Source organism: Lissotriton vulgaris, chromosome 9, assembly GCF_964263255.1.
Source record: "Lissotriton vulgaris chromosome 9, aLisVul1.2, whole genome shotgun sequence".
Lineage (NCBI taxonomy): Eukaryota > Metazoa > Chordata > Amphibia > Caudata > Salamandridae > Lissotriton > Lissotriton vulgaris.
The window spans coordinates 464,749,133-464,769,981 of record NC_141697.1 but is presented as its reverse complement, the minus strand read 5'-3'; the positions used below and the strand labels follow the sequence as shown (position 1 = coordinate 464,769,981).

The 20,849-nt window shown below is 39.4% G+C and overlaps 1 protein-coding gene across 2 annotated transcripts in view; it reads left to right on the top strand.

The window, feature by feature from the left end:
• Positions 1 to 20,849, top strand: part of JAG2 (jagged canonical Notch ligand 2) — a 300,244-nt gene that overhangs the window by 130,919 nt on the left and 148,476 nt on the right. For both annotated transcript variants that reach the window (XM_086937916.1, XM_086937917.1), the window contains exon 5: positions 2,035 to 2,095. In XM_086937916.1, the coding sequence (XP_086794042.1) occupies positions 2,035 to 2,095 (61 nt within the window). The remainder of the gene's footprint in view (positions 1 to 2,034; positions 2,096 to 20,849) is intronic.

Sequence of the window (20,849 nt, the reverse complement as noted above, 5' to 3'; positions counted from 1 at the left end):
TTCCAAACTCAAGAACTTTAGTTTGTAACAGTTTTGCTTTGCTGATATTAAACAATGATGTAAAACATTTTAAGACCACATCAGGCATTCTTGTTGACTCCCATGTTGCGGGGCTATGGGGCATCACAAAATTTGTTATTCAGTCCAAAATTAAAAGCGTTTCTTAAAATGGTTCCTGCTGATTTCACTATATCCTGTGATCTTATTTTGGCAGTAAGAACTTAAGGAATCAAATCAGCTGAGAACACCATAAGTTGCTCATTCTTTTTGTTAGAGTGACAAAATGAATTCGCTCATTGTACATTCTCACCAGAAATCTACATTTCATTATTATGAATCAATACAGTTTCATCAATTTGACCGTTACTTCTCTGATCTCACTGAGTTGAGAGTGAACCCATAGCCAGCACTCGAGTGGCTTTAAAACTTCATTTGCTTTTTCAAAGAGTACAAAATTAACTGAAGGCTGGCGGTTACGGTGCTGCTGGGAGCTCATTGTACATTCATATTTTTGAATGCATGCACGCATGCAATTCGGGTAGGCATACAAATCAGGTGCAGATAAATTCACCTCACTGTTTAGATCAGCTACTCAGCTGGAAACTTCATCTTGAAAGAAACGAGCTGCAGATAAAAACATGTTTTCCCTTTCAGACGCACATACTCTGTACTTTGTTCTTTCGTCAATCCTTTTGGACCTTATTCTGGCTTAACCACAGATAACACATTGAAGATCCTTTGCTTTCAGATCAGTTTTGGAGGTGGGCGAGGGGTAGCCATCTATCTTCTAAGTGGATGGACGTTGGGTTTGGTTGTCGTCTCTTTCTCAGAAGACACCGATTCTTTTTGCGATTCACTGATTTCTGCTACTTTTTGACAATTTCTTTCCAAGCTTATTTCCATGTTATCCAACTTATAGCACCTGTTGTTACAATGAGAAAATATTTGACCCTCTTCACCGATCAGTTTTAATCTTTTGTGAACTTAGTCTTGCGTATTTCTGCTGCTTCTCAAACTCTTATGTTTAGGCGCAGTTGATGTTAGCTTTTCTTTTGGATTAGTTTGGTATATGACACATTTTTCTTTGTTGAAGCAGACCTCAATTTGTGGTTAGCAACACGCTGTCATGAGGTAAAGATCCTTTGCTACCACCTGCTTTTCTCAGGTTTATGAATTTGAATCCATGGAAAACCTGAAACAAAAACAATAATCAAATAAATTACCAATATAATAGCTGAAACACATTGTTATAAAGCCACAATTTTGGAAAATAGTGGAAGGGTTGCTCCGAGGAGTTATTTTCTGTCTCTATAAGACTACATGACCCCAATAACTATGTTTCAACACCAAAATGAAGTATATAGATCTCATTGTTTCTGAAATCATCACTACAACACACCCGCCATTTTAAAAAATGTTGTCCAGAAAATTTCTGCCCTGATTAGCTATGTCTACCCAAGCTAAAGGGGCCAGGACTATAGAGCTTTAACAATTATTTCCAGTAGTGCTAAATCAAACATTGGTACTTAAATCTAAGTCAAACAAGCTAGATTATTGATCAATTTTGACAAAAGCCCATGGCAGCTGAGGTCGGTCAAGCAAGATTAAAGGCCAACTGTTTGAGGCCCTGGTGGACAAACCTCTGTGTAAAAAATATAAAAAATAATAAAAATTATTTACTCACCCCATATGTGAAAGTTTGTTAAGTACACAGCATGTGAAACAGAATGTGAAGAAAATCAATGAGCAAACTGGGGTGCAGTCCTCTAATCGCTGTCATTCCGAGATGAAAAGTCCGTTCACCAGGTGGATCATATGAAATTATAATTGCAATTAAACACTGTTATCTCTTACTGTCATTTGAATGTTCGGTTGGTAATATATATATATATATTTTTTAATGCACCTTTGGATCATATACATATATCTGAATCTTTCTACATGTTTTTTGGGCATAATCTATAATTGTACAAAAGTAATTGACTTTATTTGCACAGCTAAGACCTTAACTCGAAAACTATTTTCTCTTTATAGCCATTTGTAAACAAGGATGTGATTTACTGCACGGAGGCTGCCAAAAACCAGGCGAGTGCAAGTAAGTTGGACTATGTCTTCTTTGGTTGAGGGCGTGGTCGAATATTTCTTTTATTGAAAATGTGTTTGTAAAAGTGTCTCAAGATCGAGATTACTTCTGACAAAGGTTCAAATAACTGACTACTTAAACGATGTTTATTGCGGATGTACCATGTTACAACGCATACCATTACAACTACCTACCATTACAACGCTACCATTACAACGCATACCATTACAACGCATAGCGCTTTGGGGTGCTGGATAGTGGTAAGTATAATTTACTATTCCAACTCCAGTCCCCGTGGACACGAAGGAAGGTGTTGGATAGAAAATTAAACTTATTCCCTATCCTAGAGCGCCCCCCAGCGCAATGCGTTGTAATGGTATGCGTTGTAAAAGTTGCGTTGTAATAGTAGGTAGTTGTAAAAGTTGCGTTGTAACGGGTGTATACCGTTTATTGCTTCGACTTGTTTCCAAAAGTTTAGACATTGTGTACAGATGTATTTATTGTCTTTGATTCACATTGTATAGATTTATTCTTATCATGGCGTTGGTGTTTGATCTTTATGTTTAATTTAAGTTAATTGTTTTGTTCATCTGTAGGAGTTATTTAATTTCAATTGTTTTTTGAGTGCAAAGATGTGTTACTGACTGATCATATTCTGCTGCTTTCTCTGCCATCTCTTCTTCCTCCACAGCAGTCTTGAAATGTGTTGTTTGTCCTTTAGTTTATGAATGAAAGATGATACAGTTTGGTAATGGTTGCGTAATCCTGAGTTGAAGCAGTTTAAGACTTTTGGATCTTAATTTGAATTCTCTGCTGCTGAGGGCTACACTAGTGCAAGTGCCTCTACCTGCCTTGCTTACTAATACTGGCTTTAGACCGATATAAAGCCGCTCAAACAAAAAAAAGGCACAAGGTTAAAAGTAAATGTTAAAAATAAATTACATATGATATTCTTGTTTCTATCCATCCATCTAAAAGTTCTTGCAGGAGTTATTTGTGATACAGACTAGTATACCCGTGAAATACACTAAGAATTAGACTATCTGAGAAAGTGTGTTTCAGATGTGTACTAAGAATGCTTGTTTTAGATTACTATTTTTACTGAACCCAATAGATTATGGAACATTCCGTAATTTATTCCCTATTCTGTGCAGAGGGTACTTCCTTTCTTGTGGACCACTTGGAGCATACTTTGAGTTATATAGAGGATTGTTTGCTTTTTAAATGTCGGAACTCTGCCTTTTTTCCTCGCTCTAAATGAAGAAAATGGGCAAATATTTTATGTATTTTTCTTTTACAGGAGTACTCTTACCTTTTTGATAATTTTTTTTAAATTTGTGAATAGAATTCCTCCTCTCAGTTAAATGTGATAAAATCCTTAAAATGTGTGTGTGTGTGTTTGTGGGCGTCACTCTGACTCACAATTTTCTTCGTATTTTCCACTAATTTGTGATGGTTTAACATTGTTGAGAGTGGTCTGCATTTAGCTCAGTCATCTCTGAAAGGACTCTAGATGATGACGTGAATTTTTGCTTGGAACTGTTGGGGATGCAAATTGGAGTCTGTTAATTTGTTATGTTCCTGTTAATAGCTATACTCTGGCATTGAATTAGTTGGCAAATTGATGCAGGATTGAAGTAGGTGTTGGCAGAGGATTTTTGTTTTTGATTGTTAAAAGTGAAGTTGCCTTTATTTGTTAAATAAGAATAACATGTTCTCCACACCAGTCTCCAGCAGTGACTAAGGGGCACATGCATGAATATTTGCATTTTGCGATTCCTTAATTGCGAAAAATAAGGAATCACAATTAAGGAATTGCAACTGCAATGCATCAAGAAATCGCTATAAAAATAGCGATTTCTTAAAATTCCTTAATTGTGATTCTCTAATTGAGAATCGCAATTAAGGAATAACTCCCCATCCATTCCTATGGGCCTAGAGGCCCATAGGAATGAATGGAAAGTCATTCTTAATTTGCAATTCACCATTAGAAATTTGCAAATTAAGAACAATTTCAAGGGTGCAGGGGTGTCCAAAGGACACCCTGTTGCACCCCTGAAATCTGCTTAGAAGTACATTTTGCACACTCACATGCCCCAAGGGCATGTGTGTGTGTAAAATGGAACTTTGAAAAAAAGCGCTTTAGTGCATTTTTCAAAGTTTTCGCAAACTTCATGGTAGTTTGCTCCACTTATTTGCGAATTTGCAAATTTTTAGAGTTTGATGCATTGCATTTAAGGAATCTCAATTTGAGATTCCTTAAATGCAATCGCAATTTAAGAAATCGCAATTTTGCGATTTCTTAAATTGCGAAAATTACAAAAATGTTAATGCATCCCAAAAATGGGAATTCCATTTGCAAACGGCCGAATTTTGCGATTCGCACCATTTACGAATGTAATTTCCTTTGATGCATGTGCCCCATGGTGCAATAAATAACAAGTGCTGCTAGTCTCCATTTTACTGGTGACTCAGTTTATTGACCTTTGAATGGTGAAAGGCTAAGCTTTCATTGCACGATTCAAACATTTAACTTATAGATCAAGGCAGGTTTCAATGGCGAGCATTTGTCTTGCTGAGCACACGACCAGCTGTCTCCTTGATACTGCAAAACTAGTCTCCACTCCCTTCTTCTGCAGAACAAACTACCTCATACCCTTACCTTCTATTGTTTCTTCAAGATTAACTGTTAGAAATGATGTGACATTTGCTTAACTGTTTTGATGTTTGGGCAATGAACAACTCGTATCATTTTATTTGTATTGATGACTTACTCTCTAAAACACATATATAATTATTGTGACTTCTTTGAATGGAAGCATTTTTTAGCTTTTAGTGAAAAGGTACTGTAATTGTTATTAATGCATTTTTATTATTGTCTAATGTTTTTTAAAGACTTGTATTTATATTTACACGTAATGCTCATCTATAAAAAAAAAAGAATACATTGACAATGCATTAATTGTTTTTAATCCTCAAATCATAAATACTAATATGGCTGTATGGGTTGTGGCTGAGGTTTATTAAAGCTAGGAAACCGTATAATTCACTGGCCTATAATCTGATTTTTTATGTTTGTTGTGCTTGAAATTGTTGCAATTACTTTTTAAAATAGCAAACAATTAGAAAATGACAAGTCCCACCATTGTTAATCTGATTTAAAAAAAACTGTGCAGGATAACTATTACATTCTGGTTGTTGTGTATTGCCTGCGGAAAATCTATGTGCAAAAATGTATACAGCAGTTGTACAATGCGACTCAAAGTGATACCTGCTGATATAGTATACACACAAAATAAAACGTATTAAAATATGTTGAAAATATATATTTAAATTAATATTTAGAGAAATTACACTTTAGCATAATATTTTTGTTAGTTCAAATTAAAGACAATATGGAGGATTTGTTGTGTTTCTTAAATACATGAGCTACTTTAGGTCCTTTAAAAGACTGCAACATAGAATTTGTTGTTTTTTTATCAGTGTTTTAGTTACTATTTTTGAGCATGGCTCTGCAAAGTTTTGACTGTAGTTGGGGCTAAATGATCAGATTGTATGAATCCGGGCACACTGTCCATTACATTTAAGACAAAAGGGGTAACTTAAAATAAACGAGCAATGTTTCAGGTGCTATCTTACCTGGCAAAATTTGCCACGTGAACGGTTTCGCGTTAATCCTGATAATCTTATTAGCTGTGTCTCATAATTTAATTAGTTTTGAAGTTGCTAGGTTTGGAATTTAGAGTTATTTGCGGGTTAAAATGAGTTCTAAAAGGGACTACAAAGGGAAGTTTTCTTATGTGAGGGGGTGTTAAGCTCTCCATACAAATTTCAGTATTTATGTTTTTAGAATCTAACTTTGATAACTTTGCTTCCTGTCTGAGAGAAATAACGAAAGACTTGTACCCAAGGTTTAACATTCGACTTTTGGGAATCATTACAGTGCACTAAAATTCAAGACTAAAGCTTTTGTGAGGGAATCATTTTTTAAAAATTAAAATCGAGATAGGGTGCCCAGCAGGCTCGGCTCCAGGAATTTGTTTTTGAGTGGGCCAAGGGTGCATTTGGGTGGGCCACTGAGGGCTTACTTAGTCATTTCTTGTGGTAGCCTAAAAGCCCTAGATTACATCATATCTACTTGCAAACACTCACCAGGTCAATTCTGTGTGTATACAGAGCATGTGGAGAGATATTTGAAAGTAAGAGCAATGTCTGGACCCAAGGGCAAACCCTCATATTCCAACAAGCCAGGCTTCAACCAAAGAACTTCCAGGCCCGATTATCCACTTTTATACTACCCCTCTCCTTTTCACCTTATCTCACAGCTGACTTTGAGCCAAACCCCCATATCAGCCACCATGCAGCTCCACTTTCATTATTCCCGTAAAGAACATTAGTAAAATCACCTTCAACCTTAAAACATTGAATATAGCAGTAAATATAATTAGCACACACTTTAATATGTTCCACAGTTGCCCTAATGACCTGACTGCTAATTAAATAAACAGAAAGGCCATGGCAGGGACGGCTTTAGCGCTAGAGCGAAAGTCTATTTTGGCTCCCCACCAATTACCTCTTTCTCCACATATACCATTACTACCACCCACCAACAGTGCCCTTCATCTCTCCATAGTCCTTCTTTCTGAAATGCATTTCATTTGTTATATAGCACTACTCATATCAATGTAGGGTGTCACTACTTTACACCACGCACACATTATACAGAGACAATTAATCATACAAGTATGTAAATCAGTCTATAGGGAATGCCACATAAGCCAATGATGATTACAGGGCATAGGAATCACATGTCATCCATACTGGTGGGTAGTATATTTCAAGAGGGTTTGGGCTGGGGAAGCACAATCTCAAAATTTAAAGCATACCTCAGTGGTTGTTTTTTTTGTTTTTTTTAGCAACATTGAAAGACTGGGGAAGGACTAAATATATAGTAGCACAAAAAAGGGAAGTTCTAACTATACCATTCATGTTTGTATGCAGCTCTTTGATGACAGTTCATAGGTCACTGTCCTATGTTAGGATTGTAACTTCTGAACTGCAAGTAACACAAGAAAATCTGCGACAAAGGCAGTAACCCACTGAGCTATCCACATAAAATACAGCGTATCTGCACTTCAAAACTACCAACACACAAAGGATTGCTCTCCAGCAGGATCATTAATCACCAGTTATCTGGATATTTTTATTGTTGTCTTGCATCCATGGCCATTATAAAAGCAATTTGAATGAAGCATACACAAAGTATGTGCCTTGCTGGGCATGTGCATATTTAAAACATAAAATCAAATAGTAACACGTTCTCTTACCTACTCCGTTAGTCAAACTTTGTGTCACAGCCTGATCTGATATGCAGCTGCAGGGGGTCAGGAAAGATGAATCAGAATAAACAAACTTCTTTTCTCCAGCTGAACAGAAAAGGATTTCCTCACTGCGAGGGATAAGACTCATGTTAGGGTGGGCCAGGCTCATGTTTGGGTGGGCCTAGCTCACCCTGCCCCCTTGCTAAATCCGGGCCTGGTGACGAGCGTGCTTTTAAGCATCACTGTAAAGACTTTGAACATTATTCTGGTGGTATCAGTCGGGTATTATAATTTACCAGACTTCCGCAGAAATCTTAAGGAGCCAGCGTGCCTTGGTGTTGCCTGCAGGAGATGTTTAATAGGAGGTGGGTTTTTTGGGAAAGTTGCTTGCTCTTTTTTTCTACTATATTGTTTGCACCATGCTGCGTTAGCTGTTTGTCTTGATCAAGGTTTCTTCCCTCATTTTTCTCTTTCCTGGTTTAAGGTCTGCCATCATAACTTTGCTTGCTAGGAGAGTTGACTGTGCCATGGCTGTCTGCCTATCACAGGCAGACAGGGTGTCTTAAGGCACTGGTCCTTGATACTGCTGATAACATCTGCTACCTCATAGCCACCTCATCCTTTGCTGGATTAGGGGCATGTCCACTACCATGCACGGGTAGCATTTTTTGTTGCAGCATAGAATTGTAGGTCTGTGCCTTGGATTTTGAGACCGTGTCTTGGATTTTGAGACAGTCATAGTCTTTGATTTCCCCACAACCTGGAATATAATCAGACTGCTCCCCATACACACACTGAAGAGGCATCTAAGCTCTTTTTGGCAAGAAGCAAGGTAAAAAAGGATTATATGTGGATTAGTATAGGGACATATGAGTTAATTTGAGAGGTGTACATGACTGTTATTTGGATTGAAAGGGATAGTGGAGGGATAGAAGAGGAAAGGGTCATGAAAGTGTTACTTGAATGATCAGAGTAGTAAAATGAGGTTTGGGATGAGCAAAAAGGAGAGATTGAGGTGGGAAGACTCTAGAAAGGGAATAGGGAGATCATTGTAGTAAAAAGGTTTGGGTGAGTCACATTGACACTTCCCCAGAATTCTAGAAGGGAAAGTGAGAAGGGTTAAAATAACACACAATCTTGCACCAGCTCAATTTATACAAAATATATATTTTTGAATACATTGCAACCATTTCATTTTTAGACACTAACATTTAGTGTAGTTGGTATGCACAGCTGACAGCTAACTTAATTTATCAAACCAATTGCTGTTCACGGACTCTTGAGTTACTATCATATAAATGGTAGACTGACATTCACCTACAAATTACATTTTTTTTTTACTCCATAAAATAAGCAGAACGTTATCTTAATGTGTTACTGTCCTTAAGCATTAACGTGTTATTAAATTATTATATATTTTACATTTGTTAAAGCAACTACCCATAGCATGTCTATAATTGTGTTGGCTTATCCTGTGCGCGTCATAAAACACCTTAATGATTTTCCATTCTGCTGATCTATTTTTTCCTCTAAATGATGTATTTTCGCGTCTGTCACCAGCGTTGCTTCGTTTGTTATGCTTTCCTGCTCTTTGAGTACTTTGGCTAACATTTCTAATTGAAGGAGGTGCGTGTAAAAGAGTTTTTATTCTTGTACAGGAAGACCAAAACAAAGGGCAAGGAAATAACAGGCATAGTTTTCTCTTCATTTCTCCTTTGCAGGATGTGCCGGTTTACGCACAGCAAGAAAACAAAGTTGCTGTTTTGTACTTTGAGTTTCTCTAAAGTATTTCTTTAGTCTGGTAAACATTTTCTTTGTTTACACTTATTTAGTGCACTTTTGCAAAGTAAAGAAATAAGAAAAGAACCGACAAGAAGTACAGTTTTACAGATCTTGTAAACCATTTGTGGTTGTCCTTTTTCTGGCACCTCATTGAGCTGAGTAGGCGAGTGGCCTCTTACAAGAACAATCAACTGCTGTAACTAACACCTTTAAATATAGTTACTTGCGTCAAGCAGGTAACCTAGGTAGACCACGTCAAAGCAGTTTGATCAAACAAGATCCGGTTTTCCAGGAAAAGAGAAGCATTTATTAACCTACAAATGAATCTTCCTGCCTAATACTAAAAATACAATGTTGGCTCGATTGATGGGCGTAATGTTTGTTGCAAAGGAATGGTAAGTTCAGGTTAATATAAAAGTTCATCCTGGGCTGTCTGTTCCATCCTCCATAATGCTGAGATGGATTTGATTCCAACAAGTTGCCATATTTGTGGATGTTCCGGTGGAAATTTGGCTTGGGGAATGTGGCTGCAGGAAAGATTAGGACAGTGTATTACTCAACTATGGGCCTTCTCAAGCTAGATATTGCCATTTGCCTTGTTATCTAGCAAAGTGCTACGCAGGGATTCCTCCTGCCCTCGTTTCTTATTTTCCTTGTGTTGATCCACTACCTGCAGCCTTCTGGCAATGTTAGGCAGATAAACGTATGTGGAGTGGGGAATACCAGATTATATTCTAATCACGGTGCAAAAATGGGGGGACAATTTTTAAGTTAAAGTGTAGACTTTTATTTGGGCAGGGTTAGCAGAATATTGGTAGAGCAGTATGAAATGAATCCATGCAGAAGCCGTCCTTCGCTGTATCCTACGATACCACATCAGGCTGAGTGAGCCTACACTGGACCATAAAGGTATTGTGTTTGGCTTAATGCACTGCCATGAGATATCTAATGCTAAGATGCAGTATGCATTTAGAACTCTTTGTGCTCCCTTAAGTTTCAACGAGTGCCACCTTCCAACTCAAAGGTGATCCAAATGGTTTTCCTCACTGTTTGCGTTCTCTACTCTGTGGACGTTCTTCTGTTTCCTTGCCACCCTTGTCACTGGTTTTAGTTCCTCCCCTCCTACGCTCCACCACATATCCAAATAGGATTGCTCCTCACTTGTTGTCCCAGCTCAAGCATTGTCTTTTTTTTGCCCTCTCCTAACCCATAATCTATGCCTGACTTCTATGACCATGGACCATGGCCGGACTGGCTACTGGGCAGTTTGGAATGCTGCCGAGCTGCAGGAAGATTTTACTGCAGTGGGGTCTGATTTCGTACATGGAGACCTGCATGTCCTTCGAAATAATGAAAAAACGAATTTCGTTTAGTACACGAAGGTTCCCATCAGCGAAATTACCCTCCAGCTAAGCAGCATTCCAAATTGCCTGGTAGCCAGTCCGGCCCTGCCATGGACTGTCGCTTTGCATATCTCTCTGCGCCTCACGCGCGTGTGGGCAGTCTTGGTTAGCTGGAGCACTACTGCAGTCTTCATATGCTCTGCCGCTGTTTGTTATGGATACCTGCATAAATCCACTTTTGTTCATTCTTGCTGTGGCATATTTTGGGTGCTGTGTCATGTCCGAATTAATTGTTGATGGTTTTTATCCCTTACCCTGTATATGACTTGGTCTCTGATGGTATACTTGGATGTATATGGTAGCAATATGTATTCAGGGAGTCCAAGTTATTCTTGTTTTTTTAAGGTTATGCGGAAGTAGGGGAGATTGTTTCCTATGGAATGTGTGCCCTTTGCTTGTAATGATTAAGGTAATTGCTGTCAAAATCATAGTGCCCCCCCAGGATGTTTCTTTCTTTTTCTTGTATAACATGGCATAAGTACAAAACCACCTCCTGTCCGATAGTTTAGAATTCACCATGATTTGTATCCTGTGATGGGAAAGGAGGAGGGGAGGAATCACTGAGATCTGATTTACTAATTACTTTAAAGGTTTAGCCACATCAGATTTCCAGTTGTATAATTGGCTGGAGAGGCATACTGCACAATGTACTGATTTCTGGAACCACCCTTGAACTGTCCTCTGCCCCCCCCCCCATCCGCGACCCCCCCCCCCCTTCCGCCCCCCCCCCCAACTCCAACCTCCTTATCCTCCGGTACCCAGTGTGCTATTTTAATGGTCTGGTAAATGCCCTACCTTATTGAATACTGAACTGCTTGGCTCCTGTCACCAGTGTGCTACTGGGTATAAACATGTAGTCCATCTATCATTAAAACTGTGAACCTAGTGTAGACATAGAATAGGATCGCACAAACTAAACTCTGATTTCCTAGCTCCTGATATTCGAATATGGTGTGCTGATTAGTCTAATATTTTTGTTTGATGAATGCTCCATCAGGGATGGAGGAAAACGGAGGTGCACCAATGGTGTGATGTGATCATCAATGATTAATGTGTTTGTAAAACTTGTTAAGAGAGCTGGTAGATTTTCCCACATAATGTTGCAATGTTATAGAATGCTTTCCAAGTAGCGGGGCCTACTATATTTTCCACAGACTACAGAAAACATCTCGGCTTGCCCAGCATATTGGCCACACTGCTCAGTGTTCCATTTTGGTATTTGTTTTGTATGCCCAAGTTTAAATGGAGTGGCTGAATAGATTGCCTGACTTTTTCATAGAATGTCATAGATATTGGTATCCACACCGCGGTTGATGCCTGGAGAACTCTTGGGGGGATTTGCTAGGAATGGTTTCCTCTGGTCTTGTTTGCAAGTTAAGCACTAGTAATACCTCCAGATAAACTGCTGTATTCGCCTAGCTATAAGTGAGGTCTTTTTGGTGTAAAGTAGTCCAACCCCTTCCTAATATCCTTTGGCTCTCAGGCCTACCTTTCATGCAGTGAGTCTTGCTTGAGTTCTTTCATAATGCCCTTCTATGCGATGCTGAATTCCTAAGGTTTACTTTTGCTGCGTAGTACAGTGTGCTCCTTGTTGCTCAAAGTCGATGAATGATAGTATTTAGTACAGTAATAGTTTAGGTGTTTTCCGTAAAATGTTTGACTTAAGGCACGGTTCTACATTCAAATATTCACTTGTGAAACCACACCTGTGTGTGCGCGCTGATGTTTAATGTCTAGCAATTATTTACAGAAACACTAGGTTCACACTTTTAATGATAGAGTTGTTGAAGTGTATCAATTCATTGGCGTTTTGTCTGCTAGCTGAATAAACCGTGTCTGAGCACTGTTAATTTGATGTTACTACGTTGCAATTGGTTCTTTGCAATTTTTTGTGATAGTTAATGTTTTTTACATTTATTTTTAAAAGAGCGTTCTCATACAGGGCTGTATTAGCAATAATCCAAATCTTGAGAGTTAACAGTGTCAGACAAGATAGACAACATTGCAGTGGATATTGCCCATTTAGTGTATAGTTTTTGCTTTGCCAGTGAGGCTGCTTATTTAGAATCACTTGCTGCTGATGTAAGAGATGTTGGTTCAGACCAGCCTGTAATGGATTTCAATTATGTAAATTGGCCTCAATAGTAATTCTAGCTGCCACAGCCAAGTGACCTTCTGCCAAAAGGGTCTGCTATGCGTTGTGATAAGTGTTTCCGTGTTTTAAACACTGTTGTTCACCTGGGTGTGGTAGATTAGGAAGCCAAAATAATCCCACAAGATTTCTACCCCAGTAATTGTTAGGATTACCATGTCGTAGATTTATAGATGTCCATGCTGGAACAGGATACAAATAAGCAGATTGGTGGTACAGAGCCGAAACTTAGTTTTAGCATTAAAACTCATTCAATTAGTCTTCATCCAAGAGTGAATAATGTTATATATTGCTTAGAATTAGGAAAGATCTGAGATAAAATCTCGAGTCAGTCTTAAAATGCGTGTCAATAGAGTATGAATCTTAAATTGAGTGCCTTTAGGAGCATTGAAATGATTGCCCGATAACTGAAACATCAAATGTAGGTCCTTAGGCACTAGTTGCCAGAAAAACTGCTTTATGTGACTTTGCTCAAATACTATGACCAAATGGAGCTCTACCCGTTACTGACTTTACCTGACACCCTAGCCATGTCAGACAGCCATTGAAAGAGAATTTGATGGTTAATGGTGTCAACTGCAATTGACAAAAGAGCTGCTATCCCTTGACCTAAGACCCATATAAGTGTTCTAGTTGTTGAACACTGGTACTGCAGAACCTCATGCTGATCATAATTCTGATCTAATGGCTAATCATTGAATAACATTGACAGAAACTCTATATTGTATATGACTGAATTACTGTTGTATGGGTGTATTGATTGTTTACAGTAATTAAATCTTTTGTGCGCTGCCTGTGTGGCATGAGTAGTAGACCAACTACTTAAGGATAATGAGATCAAGTTTGCTGCCATTTCCATCACAATTGAGCTATGCCATACATCGGCAGGGAATCAGTTGGCTTGAACTGCTCTCTCCTCATTGCGTAACCTGGACTACTTCATTTTAGTCAATGAGTGCAATAGACTGATCACTACTACCTTGTTGAAAAGTAACTGTTCCATGGTGATAGAGTGATTTTTAAACATCTTTTTTGTTATTAATTTACTATTAAGGATATAAACCATCCTGTTTTTTCTAATTGTGTTTTTGCCTTTAATTCTAGAGGTGTAGATACCTGTTGGTCAAGTATTTGAACAATATTTTGGTCCCTTTGTTGTTGTCTGTTCAATATAAAAGTAGACTGTTTCTTCTTCAAACTCATGCTTTCCTTAAGTACTTCCATCTACTTAGGAGGGGCCAGCTGATCAGTATCTTGTCCTAAGGCTCTATCCCAGTAATCCGGTAATAACGTCTCAGAGACCCATCTTCATACAAGCCAAAGAAGTTCCCAAGAAGGGAATTGTATCCTTTGTCAGTCGGTGCTAGTTTGTCCCTTCTTAAAGATCTTTTTGCAACATTAGTAACAAAAGTGAGATTTCACTCGAAAGAAGAACTAAAGGAAATTGAACTGCAATCCAACAATCTAGCTTGCCCAGAAAAGGGAGCAGGGTGTTAATCAATAGGTTGGAGAAAGCACCATGATGAGGGAAAAAACAACTGATCATTTGCACAGGTTATCTGCAATCAATAGCAGGAAATAACAGCTGGACATGAGGCACTTCTATCTTCTCTGTACTGCTGAAAAATCCGACCCACTATCATGATCTTGTTTATCAGAAATGATATGCATGAAAATTATCAAGTTCAAGTTCAAAACAACTTTATTTCGGTCAATATGACCTAAAAAGTACAACACAGTACAATCAATATAATTTAAAAAAATTGCACTGAGAAGAAAAAAGGAACAGTTGCATATATTTAAAAAGGAAACCGTATAAAAGTCTCAATGATTAATTCTGAAAGGGAGACAGAGGTCACTTCAAGGTGCAGAGAATAGATCCATAAAAACAAAATAGATAAAAAAGATCATAAGTGGAATGACCAACCTTATTCCCATATGTCCAATAAAATTCTTTTTTTTATACTTGCACTGGCTTCCCCAGGTCTACAAATCACTCCTGTACAAAAGTTTTAATGAGTTTTAATGACATAAACTAACAATTTGCCATTTCCTTGCAACCACAGAACTACTGCCAGTGACTATTTTGGTTCTATTCCAGACACAGAGCAAGGTTTTGTGTAAAATATCAGGGCCAACCGCCAGGTGATGTTATTCCCGGCTGTTAGAAAACAATTAATATTATACCCCCTCAATGGCGTACTTCATGATCTTAAACTGATTTCATAAAAATCCTACCAGTACACCACATAGAAAATAGGAAGCCTGCAACTGAGTAGACAATCGGTATACTGGTGTCATACTTCAGTATCCTGAACGTCTCAGAGCACAGCCTGCTACCAAGGTTCCTACAAATCTGCTTCAACAAACGTCTTCTCGCTTTATCATGACCAGGACAGCTACAGAAGACGTGGAGTACAGATTCCTCTGAGCTGTCGCATGCCGTACAATTCACTACTTGCAACCCCTTCCATTTAGATGTAAAACAACGAAGAGGGAGGGCCCCATGCCTGAACTGTAGATAAAGCTTGCTAGGAACTACAGGTTTAATAACATGTAGAGCCTGCTCAAAACATATTGTATCTTTGATTTCTAGAAAAGCTGATGTTAATTTGCCTGTATGAGTACAGCTGTGGAGCCGAGCCATCCTATACTCAGAGAAGTGAGTCTTCAGTTCTTTCTTTGAAATTAATAGACATGCAGACTCCGGAGCATCCCAACACTCCCCCAACCCCAAACTGGTTAGCATAAGTTTGATATGAGCTAACCTCAGCAATTTAACAGGTTCAGTACTTCTAGCAGTTCCTCCCTATAGGATAGAAGATCAGGTGTGGTCCACAGTCGACGCCAATACATTAAAGGTTTAAGATTCAGTACGTCTGCAATCGCCATTATCCCCAGATCTAATCGGAGCGGGATTAGTGCAGTGCTCCGTGGGAGTCTTAACAACTGTCTGAGAAACTGATTCTCGACCTGCGATAAATGATAAAGTTTGGAATGGCCCCATAATTCAGCACCATAAAGAGCACCTCCCCGCGCTTGGGCCCTGTATATTTCAATTGCTGGGCTGACCGGTTTCTGACTAGACTTGCAGAATACTCTCATGATGCCACCAGACGATTGTGCCAATTTTAAGGATGAATTAATAATGCAGGCCCCCCATTCCATAGATTCAGTAATGGTGAGGCTAAAGGAGGATACTCTTTCAAGAGGTTTACCGTTTAATGAGGGGTTAGGACGTGTACTTTTTGGACAATCAAATGCCATAAATGTGGTTTTCTGTAGATTAATTTCCAGACCTATTTCACTACAGAAAACTTCAAATGTATTAAGAACCCTTTGTATCCCCATAGGAGATTTGGATACTAATAGAGTATCATCGGCAAACATCCTTGCCGAAATTAATCGGGAGGCTAACTTAGGAGCATCAAGGTCTTATTCTGCTAGCAGGGAGTCTATCAAGCCGTTAATGTATAGGCTAAATAGAGTGGGGGCCAGCATGTAACACTGGCGTACGCCACACCTGATCGGGATTGATGCAGTCAACTTCCCATCCCTACCAAACCTGATCTGCGGGAAGTTGTTCTCATGGAGCCGTTTTATCAAATTGATTAAATATACTGGAGCCCCCATCTCACACAGTACTGACCATAATTTATCCCTCGGGACCAGGTCAAAGGCTGACCTCAGGTCTACAAATACTAAATACAGACCACCGCCCTCAAGGCTGACTGTCATCGAATACAACAATTGTAACCTAAGTACTTGGTCCAGGGTGTACTGCTTCTCCCTGAACCCTGCCTTTAAGGGTGATGGAATCCCCTTTTCTTCCATCCAGGTTTGTAGCCTGAGTAGCAAAATACGTGCAACGTTTTTTTGTGAGCTATCTATCAGGCTGATTGGTCTATAATTAGTTGGGCGGAGCGGTGAGCCTTTTTTTTTTTTAAATTGGAATTATTTCAGCTCCAACCCAGCTGGCAGGAATCTTCATACCCTGCAAAATTGCATTGAATAACACCTCCAAAAATAGGGAGCCCAGACAGTGGGTTCACTTCGAAAGAGATCCCCGGGAATCTTGTCCAAGCCTGGAGCTTTACCCGGGGCTATTTTTGCTAGAGCTCCCTTTATTTCATTTAGACTTATACCTGTACTCAAGCCGTCTTCCTCAGGGAGGTTAAGTTCCCCTTGAAAGGGAGAAGCATCAGTCCCCGAATAACTACCATCAGACGAGACACCCTTCATCATCTCTACCTCAGTGTAGCGAGATTCGAAGTGATCCCGCCAGACTTCTTCGTCCAGGTTTGTGACTACCGATGTATTGGGAGCAGAGCTACCAGTGTTAACCACAAGCCAAAAAGTCCTCATGCCCCTGTCTCCCAGGGCTATTCTCAATGTATTACATTTATCCATTTCCCACCCTTTTTTGTCTTCTAAAACAGCCGCTTTATATGGCTTCTTTGCAGTTCTTATTTGTGGGCGATCATTGGCTTTGATAGAAGCTACTAATGACTTTTTTGCCATACGGCAAGAATCGTTATACCAAGGGTGGGGTGGGGGGGATCCTACTGGGTCGATTTTTTTTTTTTTTTTTGGATAAAACAAGTTCAATGCAACTAAACCTAATCTAGCGTGATTAATCTCAACTGTATCTAAGTCTATGCCATCTCCATCATACATTTTTGAGGTTGATGCCGTCAGTAGCACAGGAAGTCAAGCTTCACATAAAGTACTCAATTTATCTACTGATTGACTGAAATCCGTCCATCGTACTCTCCGCCTAAAATTGGAGTTTACCAAACTAGAATCTATAGGGTTGTCCGAGCTAGACATACTCCCTGGGATGAATGGTTTTAGTTCAAGTACAAGTGCGTGGTGGCCACTATCCAGTCGTGGCATAATTTTAAAATCAATCAATCTTCCCCATGATTTGGAGTCCATTATGATATAATCTAATAAGGAACCATGATTTTTTCTGAAAACGTAAAACCATTACAAATACAAAACATTAAGACATATTTTACAAGTGCTATCTAACTAACTATGGATCAATTTCTGATGTCTGTCGAATCTTTTACAACCTTTTGGGTTCAATAGCGGTTGCTGATTATCTCGCAAAGATTAATTATTTGCGTACATAGAATTGTTATTTATTTTTCATACGAGGAGTTTGTTGATGAATGTTTGGTTTATTATTTATGTGATATTTGTTAGCACTTGTAAAATATGTCTTAATGTTTTGTATTTGTACATAGGTGTATGGAGTGTTCTTCTCGCCTGCCGATTGGTTAAATCTTCCTAAAAATAATGAACAAAAGGGTTAAATAAAATTCCCCATACAAACAAAGAGACGTTGTTATTTGTTTGTTGTCTCTTAAACTCATAGTGAGACCAAATAAAGAGGTGGGCCAGCAATATTTCTTTTTTCCACTGGCTCGTAATGGGGGAACATTTTCTAAAACAACCACTGGAGGGGTGGCTGCTGGTGGGAGGTGAAGGGTCGAAGACCCTGAAAATGCGACATTATATACCCCTTCTCCTAATTGTTGGGTGTCTATAGGATGGGTCGGTTGCCTTAGTGGGGGACAAGTATCACGACTGTTGACCTTTAGTGACACAGTTCTCATATGCATTCTGCCAACCACAGGCGGACTCGTGATTATCTGAGCGTACTCACTCGACCAATTCCCTACTGGCACTTCACAATTATCCTTAGATGTTAGTTCCTCTCGATTGCTGCTATTGATCTTATAGATGAATTAGAGGCAGTCTCATGCAGAGGTTGACAATTTGGGAGCATGGGATTGGCTGTAGCCGGGGCTGGCAAGGAGTTCACTAAATGATTTGTTGAGAGCTCCGATATAAATTTTAGATGGACTAAAAGGCCCTCAATGGCCGAGATGCTTGATGTAACCTGAGTTTCAAAATTAACTAGCTGTTCTTCAATCCGGGTCAATCTGTAGGTAATAGGGGATAGTAGAATTGACAAGGGATTCTCCAGCCTTCTCCACATGTCCTCATTAGGGTTTGTACAGAGACCCCACAATGCTGCAAAGTCAAAATCTGAAAGTGTTGTTACCTAGCTCGAAATACTTGGTATATCTAGTTGTATGCGTCCTCCATTTTTATTAGTCCTGGATGCTTTTGCTGTAGTCGGCCTCTGTGGGCCGTTTCCTCTCTTCCTTTTGATTGGTGGATCTGGTGAGCATTTATTATTCTTTGCTTTATTCTTTTCCAGGAATCTAGCCGACTATCTTAATGGAGCACTGGCTACGCATTGGCTGCAGGTGGATTTGCCAAATTATCCTGAGTGCTTAATGAAAAGGAGACGGAGATACTATTCTCATTAGGGGTTAAAACTATAGTTGTGTTTTTCTGCGGCTTAACCGGTGAAAGTGCTGTGGCAATTAGACCTAGCGACGATCTTTTCGACAAATAGGGGTCCAAAGACAAGCGGTGCTCAGTTAGCGCAATTTCCTTCTCCAGGACCGACGATGCCCTTCTTATAAACTGATCTAAGGTCCCTGTAATGCTTCCACCAATCGGAGCATCTGGCCTCCTTGCATCCTGCTTACTCATTGTTAACAGAAAGGAAAGAACCAAGGTCGGCCTTCGACAGATGATGAAACAAAAAACCAGAATGCACGGTGAAGATGATTAGACGTTCAATGTCAATGAACTAACCTTTTGGTGGGCGATGTTAGAGAATGGGCCCAGCCCCCCCTCGGACGGGCTCAGAAGGGGCCGCCCTTGGCCCGGGCTTGGCCCAGCGCGCGCCCGTACCGCAAATCGGGAGAGGCGATTTCTTTTATAGCTCCCGCTAGATTCCCAGGTGCGGGCGATTTGCAAACAGGCTCCAAGCAGGCTCCTGGGTCTTGTAGTCAAAGGATGTGGCACGACGTGGCTCCCAATAAACTTTTGGCAGATGCATAGTCATTGCCTGGCAGTGGTGGAACACAAATTTAAGCAAAAATAAATTCAAGCCAGTGTGGGGAAACATTTGTCTGCCAGAAATTATTAAGATGGAGAGTTTGTGGATCCTTAGACTGTTTGGAAGAGAAGAGCCTCTCCTTGGCATTTACATCGGTCTGTATAACAGGCCACAAAACAAAATTTGCTGATCTAATATTAATTGCATCCAAACTCCAGATGCCCAGGAACTGGGAACCTTGTACATCAACACTCAGTGATACTTAACCTAGTACACATGAATTGCGTGAGCCGCTTATGGCTTAGGATTTGATTTATATGTGTTAGACTAATTCTTCATTTCTTGTTTTTCTGTGTGAGGCATATAAAAATCACCACAATTTGCTGTGCAAACCTGCTTCAAATGAGGAGCTGATTAACGTTTCTCTGATTATAAAGAGGTAAATCTGCCTGACTGGTACAAATAATGCTTTCAAAAATAGCCGCAAGCTCATCTGCATGTAGGCAAGGGATTATGTTGGCATTTTTGCATTGTAGAATGATCACTTATGGAAAAAATTAACAGGAAGGAAAATCATTAGGAAGAAAAAATATTGTGAAATGGACAGGCAAATATATAGGGTTAAAACAGTGAAAGGAAGAAAATAAAAGGAAGGGTACATGTTAAGTAAAAAGCAGGTGGTGGGACTTTAAAAGATTCAAAAAGTGAAAAGGCTAGGAGGACATGGGCGGGAGAGTGCAAATATAGAATTTAAATCTGACGCAACTGAAATTTAAAATCCTGTAAATCCATGAAATTATTTACTCCAAGATTTATTCAGATGAAATTAGTATGGAGCCCATTTGTGCATTCAAGTCCACCATATAATATTAATCATCTCTTTTAAAGATATGTCATAATAGGATGTACCTGGCCAGTTAAAGCACTGGTCTGAATGAATCTTTTCCCTTCAGGTGACTCTTTGTTAACATTGACCTTGGACTTTTCCATTCTAGGCTGCACTAGCAGGTATGCATTATGTAGTTGCACCGCTGGTTCTCGTTTTCAGACTCCACAGTCCTATTCTCAGTCTCTGGTTGTAACTTTGGGTTCTCTATGTGAAGCTGCACTTTAAACTTGTCATTCTTGGCATGTGCTCTTAGGGTTCTACGTCTTGAGTGGCAATTCCAGATTTGCAGCC